The following is an 11,171-nucleotide window of genomic DNA, read 5'->3' on the forward strand; positions in this document are numbered from 1 at the left end:
TTAGTGTGGAGGTTAGAATTGCTAAGGTCACATTTTTAGTTTTTTATTTTTTCTTGGTCTAACTGATTTAACGAAAAAAAAAAAACTCAACTCGTTACTGTTGTGTCAGGGGACACTCGATGCTAAAATGATATATTTATAAATTTTGAAAGTGTCTAAATGATCTTTTTGTAAGCTAGGGTATTTAACTAACATAATGAAGATGAGTTAATGTATTTAGATATGCAATCTTAAAGTTAAAGAGTTAAATTTATACTCTCTCTGTTCCAAAATAATTGAATTGATGGAATATGATACATATCTTAAGAAAAAAATGTTTAGATTTGCAATCTTAAAGTTAAAGAGTCAAATTTATACTCTTTCTGTTCCAAAATAATTGAATTGATGGAATATGATATATATCTTAAGAAAAAAAGACAAACATAAATTGGTCATGTTTTTTCATTTTTGCCCTTTTCAAACTCCAAAACATATTAGTAATGATCATTGAAACTCATCCTTGAAAATTTAATTAATGAAGGTTAAAACAAATTAAAAAAAAATCCAACATGTATCTTTAATAATGAACAATTTAATTATTTTGAACACTAAAAAATATTTTAACAATTGAATTATTTTGAAACGGAAGAAATATGTTTGTTTATATATTATGCCACTATAATTTCTTCTATATAATCTTCGAACTATAATATATTTTCATGTTATATTTCTAAACTTTAAATACATTAGATAAATTATTTCCTTGTTTTTCATAATCTGCTTATTTGTTAAATGCTTACTTGTTAACTCATTCTATTGAACCTGCTTCACCCCAAATTACCAATCCACCTATTTGACACCTCTATTAACTTGTGATAGGATGTCCTTTTATTTTTATCCCTCCCTAGAAGCTTCCACTCTTTTTACTCCCTTAGTGATTCGAACTCACAACTTTAAAGTTATAAGTGGGAGTGCATACTATCCAAGCAACTTCCTCCTGCGGATGGCCTGTTTCACCAATGAGAACCCACATATTTTTCGACAAATGTACTATATTAGAAGTGTGAATCCCCAAATCGAAATGTTAAGAGATCCTGAATATCACTCTAGAATGGATGGGCTAAAATGTCCTTTAATAAGACAGATTATTCTACATTGCTCAATAACTAAAATATTCATCATCAACAATCATTTTAATTTTCTTTAATCAGCATTCGTAATTGAATTCTTTTATTTGTATCAAGGCCCTGAGTAACTTGATCGTTTATGTTTACTTGGCAATTTTATAGAGAATTTTATCAGCACCACCTACTTGCAATTGCTTTTAGTGATCATTTTACCCTCTAATTGTTCCCTAGTAAGAAATGAACCCAGAAGCCACAGTATTTACACTTTCGCGGTCTTTTGTTAAATCAACATCACTCTACCTAAGAAGGTTATTACAATGCTTGAAGTCTCGATATGTATTATTCTTTTTATTTTTTTGTGTAAGCAAACTTCAGATAGTTTTGCCAGAAATTTGGGTTGGCAGTAATCTGTAGTTTGGTTTAGTAATTTCAAACTCCGGACTGGTAATCTGGTATGTTATAAATATGAAATATCAATCTTAACTTCAGACCCCAATTGAGATATGCAACTTACTAACAAGAATACGTAGTTCCACAAGTAAATCAACTTCTACCAATATATGAGAAAATACATGTTCCATTGAGCTAGGACATACTACCAGAAATTACTTGAACATCCATACTTTCAAATCAATAAACAATACACAATCTGTATCTTGATCTCAAATTGGGATAAAAGCAATTCCAAAATATATTACTGACTAAGCAAAAGGGGAATTAAGAGGGGAGGGGCTTGAGGGGGATCATTTTGGATATATTTCACTTCATATTCCTTGGAAAGACTTGAGGGGATCATTTGGATCTATATCAAAAATCACTGGGAGATCAACTGGTAGTGTTTCCAAACTAAACCCTTTCTTTTTAAGAGCCTCCACGACCTCCTCAAACACAATTTTGTTGCCAGTTTGCGTCAGGTGCAAACCGTCGCTGCAACGTCAAAAAATGGATAATGAAACTACTTAGAAATGAATCTAACATCTGTAGGGGGCCAGCGTAGACGAAAATTTTCAATATCCGTGGTCAGCTAAAAGATAATTACAGATAACCATTCATGATTTACTGAAGTTTGTAAACCTGGAAATAAAGCAAGTTAGAAGCTACAACATGTAAATTTACTTTTGTTTAATGTAAATATTCTCTACACTAAACTTAATATCGGTTAAACCTAATATATGTGCAAAATCAGATGGGGCAAAAGAGAGTCCTAGGATAAACAGATTTTTTACTGTATATTCTAAAAATATCATTTAGCATCGATTCATGTACACTTGAGCTTTATCAACTGAAGTTTTAATATATGAAAAGCTACAAGAATATAATTGTGATCAAGTAGCAACTATGTACTACATTTACCCCGGAAATTATGTTTGTCAATATGTGTAGACAATAATGCTTGCCGATATGTACGATTGAAATACAGCATTACAAGAACTGAAATTTTATGATAGGGAAACAGCTTAGATGACCAGAAAAACAACGTCCTTTAAATTAGCCTTAACATGCATCATTTCTGGGCATGCCAGAGGAGAGACCAAATGAATCATGATTAAGTAAAAATCATAAAAATTCATTTCTTGTAGAGGGGAGGGTATTACCTTAAACAAGCAGTTTGCCAGCCAGGAATTTGCTGCATTCTGGTCCACAGATCGATAGCGGAGACCCCACATTCAGCAGCAACAGCTAGACATGCTTTAGCATAGTTTCCAGCAGCTTCATTGGTCCTCTCTGGCAGTCCCGATTTGTTCTCTGTAAAAGGACATCTACATATGCTTGAATTAAACATCAGAGTTTCAAGAAAAGTGCACTAAAAATACTATAGCTTGTCAAAAGACTAGTAAAATAATATTGTACTAGGATCAAAGAATCACGAGAAATATCTATGGAAAGATTACAGGAGTCTTGTAGGTTCATCAATTGGAGGAGGTGAGATGAGGATAACTTCGGTTGTCGGCCATCTCCCCTACAAATACCAAAATGAATCTTCAACATGAGTATATATAGCCTTATTACTGCTAAGCCGAGAATATACAAACATGGATGGCTATTAAATTACAAGATATATATAATCAAATTAAACAACTACCACGTTACCTGGGTGGTAGCAAACACCAATAATTTTATGTCTATACTCTAATTTCAGCTTTGATTCCTGTGACTGGACCCTTAGATAAAGATCCCTCAACCAGAAAAGTTCATCCAAAAGTAGAGGCGGATTCAACATTTAAACTTTATGGAATCATGTTACAAGTTTTTTGAGATTATGAATTCAAAACAAAATATTTGTAAAGTTGTTCAGAATGTTACATATATATATCTATGGTTTAAACCAAACATGTAGAGGCAATCTTCCATTGAATTCCATATAAGCCTGCCTCAAATGTTAAGTATGCAGTTCCAATCCATTATAGTAGCTTTCATAAATTAAAGGTCTGTGCTAACACCGGACTCTGTGTGTTTGAGAGAGAGAGAGAGAATAGGCTTTACATGCAAAACTAATTGCATCTTGAGATACATCTGATCAAATAGTGTGCAGTAAAACATATAAATATAAACAAGCAAAAAGGTATGAAATGTCATCTTCAGTTCTTCATTATTATATTGCCATGCTAATAAGAACGACATATAAATATAGTGAATTAACGATTCATCATGTTGACTGGTCCATGACTTGGAATTATTTGCAAGCAAAATCTTTCTTGGATCGATGAAAAAGCAGAAAAGCACAGCTCAAAATTGCGTTATGACGTCTAGGCATATGCAAAGAGCTATATATTTACACCAAGAATTGCATGAAAATGACAGGGCACTCCATGCATTGCATAAAGAAGTAGCATATTATCAAGTAAATAAGTGGGGAGCAACAAAAGCAACTACTGGGGCCTTCTAATTGAACACTTTTAAATTGCCCTGCTTCAGTGCTTATACTGATCAATCAATAAAAACAAAAGGGAGGCTCGCAATTTTACCATGACAACTACACTCGGTAAGAATACATCAAGGCCTCCATCACTTAGCTTCAAACTTTTCTGTTCCTTTCTTTTTCAAGTCTTGTAGGGCTCACTTGGTTGATTGTGTTGGCATAATTAATCATTGCATATTCATGCAAAATAATATAGTGTTTCTTTCTATCACAGCCACCGAATACAACCGAGAAACTTCTAACCAGTGACGTTGCTGGAGTACAGAACCGAGCTTGGTGAAAGCCCTAATGGAGTGAAAGGAAGAGAAAATGGGTCTGTATGCAAGTTGATGATAATATGTTCTAATTAGAGTAGAAGAAAGCGTACGTAAGCACTCAAAGGGTGTGACCTAGTGGTTCAATAAAGTTGAGTTGAACATCATGAGGTCTCAGGTTCAATTCTTAACAGAGAGAAACACTAGATCATTTCTTTCCATCCGTTCTAACCTTGGTGAATAAAGTTACCTACTTGGTACCTCTTGCTCGTGGGAGGTGTTAGGCATCTGTGAAATTAGTCGGGTGCGCGCAAATTGGCCCGAACACCACGTTTATCAAAACAAAAGCATATTTTACATCATAGATACAAGTATAACCCGTTGATAGCATTTTAGTTTGAGTTATACATTCACCATAATTCCTTTTGAATAGAAATGAATTTTTTAACACAAATATATATCGAGTTTGAGCACTCTATATAATCCACAGATAGCGCTGGGGCTCCACCTCTGGTATAACATCTTGTCTAGACTTGATTTTGTGGAATATGGAATATTATTTCACCTACCTTTTAATAATGCTGAAGGGTCATTTACTATGTAGACCGGGGGTATAAATATTTAACATTTCATATTTCATCCCCATGGCCTTCATGACATAAGAAATCTAGAATTTCTGGAGATCTTAAAGAGATGAATTATTTACTAAGCTTAAGAACAGTAACACAATCAAATGTGAGGAAAAAAGCATATAACTTATGAGAAACTAATGTGTCCATAACTAATGTCAAAACTTAATTGAGTTATCAGCTCAACATTTTAATGTATTTAGATACTCAAAGAGACAAAAAGAAACTATAGGAAAAGTGCTACAAGTTGCAAGTTACAAAAATATTTCTTAAAATGTTGATTAAACTTTTTTTTACTAATTTGAATTATAATAAGAAGCAAAAAATATCACACAACCTCTTTAAACCTTATTCTATTAAATTATTTATTGTTTTCTAATGAAAGTGTTCTACTTATGTTTGTCCCTTTCGAAAGATTTTGGTGTTTATTCCAAGCAAATCAACTAGATAGATAATTTAGTGATCAAAATTTCGTAAGTAATGGTAAACAAAAAGAATCATACAACACACAAAAACAAGAAAACACATTTCTAAAAAAAGAAAAAGATTATCAGATCAGTGTTGCTTAACTTATTCAACGACAGAAGCATTCCACCTTACCTTAATTAATATTACGTACTCCCTCCATTCCAAAAGTTGAGTTGTTGGAGTATGACACACTTCTTAAAAAATAATTATAAGTTATTTTCTACTATTATTTTTTTAATTATTTTAAAATTATTTTTCTAAAAAATTTGAAAATGTGAAGTACTTAAAAAAATTCATTAAATGAAAGGATAAAATTAAAAGAAAATTTTAACATGTTTCTTAAATGATGAATACTTTATTTATTTTGAATATAGAAAAATAATTTAATAATTTATTTAATTATTTTGAAATAAAGAGAACAAAAACAATAGAAGCATTCGACTGGCTACCTAACAAAATTTTTTCTGAAAAAAAAGAGATCAATCGATGCATGCGATCCAGCACAATTACAGCTGCCATCAATTTTCAAAAACTGCAAATCCCAATGTATAATCAGATCCATGAACGTGAAGACAAAAGGGTGCAATATTTGAGGAGATTTGCACGTGCAGTGAGATAAGAATATTCATATTGTTTGGCCTCTTGACATTTTTTTTATTTTTTTTTGGTTTCTCACAGTATTTTTCCAGTTGGCAGATGTGAGATCAATTCTTTGATTTTGCGGTCAGCGCATTAAACAATATAGAACTGATCACAAAGTTTTTTTTATTTTTCAGAGTTGGGGATCGAGCCCCAAACCTTTTAGTTAAAAGGAGAAGTGCTGAATCACACCATAAATATTATTAATGGTAATTTTAAATAAAAAACAAGTAGAATGAAATTTTTAATAGGGGAATAAGTAAAATAAAACGAGGAAGAGAGTATTAATGGTACACCTTGAGGAAGGAGACAATGGAATGAAGATTTTGCTTGTACTCCTCAATAGGTACGTGTTGAAAAGCAGAGCATCTATCTTCAACACTTGCATCGTTAGCACCGAAGAATACCGTCACAGCCAATACCGATTCCGATTCCGAACTCCCTGCAAACACTTTATCCAACACCTTCAATCCCCATCTTGTGTTATACCCACTATACCCTCTTAACACCACATCCACCTATACACAAAACCACAAATCATCAACAACAATAACAACAAATTCGGTGTATTTTCACAAAATGATGTCTGGAAAGGATAAGATGTACGCCGTTCATACCGCTACCTCCGAAGAAGTAGAAAGACTGTTTCTGATAGACCCCGAAAACAAAAAAAAAAAGAGTTTAATTTAATGCACCGTCGGAGTACTTTTTTTACACCTGAGCAGTTCATCCATTTTTATATTTTTAATTGAGAAATGAATGATCTGCCAGCAGGTAACCTGAAGGTGTGTAACAAAAAAAGTACCCAAAGATGCACCAAACTTAAATTCCAAAAAAAAAAAGTCATTTGATAAGCGGGATAACAATAATAATCTCAAAATTAGTACTAGTTAATATCAAGATTATTTTAACACCCCATCTATAGTGTAATAATTGGACATCTCTATTTTAATTCATCCCACGTATGAAACGACTCCAAGAATATTAAGAAGAGATAAAATAAAGATACATACGGTGCGATTGAAGTGGTTGACAAGAGAAGCACCCCAGCCACCGTGTTCAAAGGACATTTCAGTGATGGAATCTCCAAACAGATAAATCTTTGGTCTCATTTTTCTATTTTCCTTTTGGAATGACGAGATTGAAGTGAAAAGGGAGAGGGAGAAAGAGGAAGAAGAATTTTGGGATGAAGTGAAACTGAAAAAGTAATGGGCTAAATATAGAAGAGTGATGATTGGTTGTAGTAAGGGAGGGGTCTACTCTACAAGTTGAAAGGTTGAACTGGTGTACTTTAAAAGCTGCATTCACTGTTTTCTATTTTTCCCCCAAAACCTCGTGATCTCTTTTCCAATCTTTGCTTGGTAAAGTGTAGTAAAAATCTAATATATATGTATTAGTTTAATGTTTATTATTAATATCTTATTTGACATACTTTTGCACTTTATATATAATTGATGCTACACTCTATTATATGTATTAACGTATATATTATTAATATTTTAAAATATATGATATTAATAATGTAATGGATTTAATATATGTATTAACATAATTAAAGACACTATTATTCCACACAAAAAATTCATATTCTTTCGAACATATATATGGAGGATATTTTTATCAAAAAAAAATTTAAAAAAAATTATTTAATTCATTTTATTTTTAATATATTAAATCAAACACTGCATAGAAAAAATACGAACATAACTAATGCAAACATGACTAATACAAACATTACTAATAGAAACATTACTAACACACCATATTTTGAATTATTTTTATGCACCCTACCAAACAACTCCAAATATATCATTCTACATTATTCTTATACACTCTACCAAACGACTCCAAGTACACCATTCATTGAATTTTGATGTAGTAAATTGAGATGTAAGAATTTAATTTTGTAAAAATAAAATTTATATATTTAAATATATAAGTTATAATAAAAAATAATTCAAAATATTTAAAAACGTACAAAATGTTTTAATTAAAAAAAATTAATAATGCTCTGACTTCTAATTGTACTACATAAATTATGATGGAGAGAATAAGATTTTATAGACACGAAATTTTGATTAAAAATGACATTTGATTAGTTTTAAAGTTACATAAATATTCTAAAATACGTATATAATTTTAAATTTTAAATCATACTATTAATGCTTATGTAGTTACAGTAGATAAATTGAGACGGACGGACGGTAACTGTCAGATATAGTACAGCTACGTGATGCAGGGAAGTGGGGTATTTAAAACAGAATTACTTTATCCTATGTGTCAATTTGGAGTAAATTTCCTAGATCATCACCATGTTTGGAAAGTTACTTATAAATATCATTTTTATTTTGATGTGAATATCACTCAACTCTTTTTATTTTTTTTAAAATATATTTAACATTTCAAAAAAAATTTCTCTCTTACTTAAATTATCATGTTATTAAAAAAAAAAATTCTTTTTTTGATAAATAGATCTATTTAACTTATCAAACTTATTTAACTAAAGTTTATCCTATTTCTTTCTTTTAAAAAAAAAATTACACATGATATACTAATCATTGGAGATTAATTTAACTATACCAAAAGTTTGAATTATTTTATTTGATATATACTTTTTAAAGTTTCTTTTATTTACTTATTTATTTCACCACTTAATTATATTTAAAACTCAAGTACTTATAAAAATTGGTACTCAATTTTTTGATTTTATATACTAAAGATTCTTAAAATGTAAAAGAAATAAAAACGACGAATTTTATATTTTAGACATTAAATTTTTTATTTATATGAGGATAAAAGTATAAAATCCATTTTTTTGGATTATACAAAAGAAATTTTTTATTAATATAATTCAAAGATATCATATTGCCTTCAAATATAGAGTAATAGAGAATAAAAGAATATAATTTGTTATTTAAAAGTATTGATGGCAAATCTACGGTATTTTTTATTGCCAAAAAAAAATTCAATAAGAAAATTTTAATATGTATTATTACCTGAAACATTTAATTTGGACATAGATTACTTGCAACTTTTTATGCAAGATAATTTTTTATAAATATATAGTGAATAGATGATTTTTTATTTTTTGTAGATTTTTTACAAGTAATTACCGATAAATAAATCAAGTAAATCCGTAAGATAAGACATAAAAATTTAGAAAAAAAATTATTATTTTTAATTTAGTTTTTTCACTTTTTTTGTGATCATTATATTTATATTTTATTTTATTATACAATTAAACACTAATTTATATTTGTACTTCATTCTAAATCCATCAAAAGCAAAGAATAATTGATTGAGTAATATTTTAAAAATTCATTCGTAGTAGTACTAAAGAAGGTATTATTTTGTTGATATTTCTTACAAAAATTAATTTGTTTCAAAACTACATAATTTTTCTTTCCTTCAATAAAGGAGATTTAATTCTTTTATTCTCATATAAATAACAAACTTAATGTCTGAAATATGAAATCCATCATTTTATTTCTTTTAAATTTTAAGAATTTTTAGCATATAAGATAAACGACAAAAAAAATTACTGTATCAATTCGTATAAGTACTTGTATTTTAAAACTATTATTAAGTGGTGAAATAAATAAGTAAATAAAAGAAACTTTGAAGATTACATATCAAATAAAATAACCCAAGCTTTTGGTGTAATTAAATTAATCTTCAATGATTAATATATCATGTATATTTAGGATAAAACTTTAGTTAAATAAGTTTGATAAGCTATACATTTATCAAAAAAAAAAAAAAATGTCATGGCATTCTAAGTAGGAGAGAGAAAAATTTTGAAGTGTTAAGTATATTTTAAGGAAAAAAAAAAAAGTTGGGTGGTATTTTTGTCCTAAATAAAACAAAAGTGATATTTGTAGGCAATTTTCCAAACATAGGTGACCATTCAGGGAATTTACTCTGTCAATTTGTGTATCTGTTCCCGGAACTATTTCATTAGCAATTCTTTTTACATATACTTATGATTAAGTAAATGGTGTTGAAGATGGAAAAAAAATTAATTACAAAAAGCAAATTTGATTTCATAACTTTTAAACAAATTAAGAAGATATTAAAGTTAATACATGATTTTTTCATCCCACTAATTTGATTCATTAAGGAGATGTTTTTTTTTAATTTCCTAGCTTCAATGGAGAATTGGGAAACATCCTGTATTGGTTTTCCCTGACTCGAGCCAACATATGACATATATGGCCTGCGGGCATACCCCCACAGTGAACCCCTGGGCGGGGTGTACCTGGATATAGATTGCGATTACAGTTACATATATGAGATCATAGCAATGAGTATGTGGGCAACATATGTTTTATACTCTCTTAGATTGCCTTCGGAAGGTCATCTTGTGATCATTTGTACGACTTATAGGATAAGTGCATCACCTTGACAAAGTATAGGTTCTATATTATAATAAACGCTTTTCTAAATATTATATATGATGCTAATAAAATTGGTACATAAGTTATTAGTTCATATCGTATAGGTGTTATCACTACAAGAAATCTGATTTTTAGTGGCGACAAAAGTCACCGCAAAAGAACCAAAAGTCGCCACTAAATATATTTAGCAGCGACATTAGGGTCGTAGCAATTACTTCCGTAACTAAAAGTATTTTGTGACGACATATGTAAGTCGCCACAAAACATACATTCTGTGGCGACAAAAGTTGCCACAAAAAAGCAAGTAAATACGTCACAAAATAATGATTTAGTAGCGATCTTTTGTCGCCACAAAAGGTTGAATTTTATTTTTTTTTAAAATGACTTTTTGCAACGACTATGGGTCGCCATTAATACTCCTTGTTTGTGGCGACTATGGGTCGCCACTAATACTCACTTTTTCCCCCCAAAAAAAATATAAATTATATATTGTCTACTTCGTTGCCAATAATACAACTACAGTACTTAAAGGTACAAAGACGATATTAAAATATATTTCTCCAGAAGAGAATTATATAATTTTTAATGGGTAACAAATCAATGTGATATACATATGAGAAAGAAAATCATAAAATATCTTCAAACTTCTCAGGGCTAACAATTTCCATCATGAAATTACCTGTCCCTGAAATAAAAAATAAAGCGAAGTTTCAATTCTAACTTGTTAAAATACAAGAAATGATTTGAGAAATCTTAAT

General features: G+C 29.8%; 1 protein-coding gene across 2 annotated transcripts; it reads right to left on the reverse strand.

Annotated features, from left to right (window-relative positions):
• Positions 1–1,636: 1,636 nt before the first annotated feature.
• On the reverse strand, positions 1,637–7,375 carry LOC107859312 (GDSL esterase/lipase At5g45920). Of its 2 annotated transcripts, none has more exons than XM_016704277.2 (5): positions 7,030–7,375; positions 6,313–6,534; positions 2,999–3,066; positions 2,702–2,866; positions 1,637–2,033 (listed from the first exon to the last, which is right to left on the reverse strand). In XM_016704277.2, exons 1-5 carry the CDS (start codon positions 7,126–7,128, stop codon positions 1,871–1,873), a joined length of 717 nt encoding a protein of 238 aa, XP_016559763.1. In that variant the 5' UTR covers positions 7,129–7,375; the 3' UTR covers positions 1,637–1,870. The 2 variants fall into 2 exon arrangements, with proteins under 2 accessions (XP_016559763.1, XP_047262852.1); XM_047406896.1 differs by having other exon boundaries at positions 1,637–2,180; positions 7,030–7,265.
• Between the last annotated feature and the right edge of the window lie 3,796 nt (positions 7,376–11,171).

Source organism: Capsicum annuum, chromosome 2, assembly GCF_002878395.1.
Source record: "Capsicum annuum cultivar UCD-10X-F1 chromosome 2, UCD10Xv1.1, whole genome shotgun sequence".
Taxonomy (NCBI): domain Eukaryota; kingdom Viridiplantae; phylum Streptophyta; class Magnoliopsida; order Solanales; family Solanaceae; genus Capsicum; species Capsicum annuum.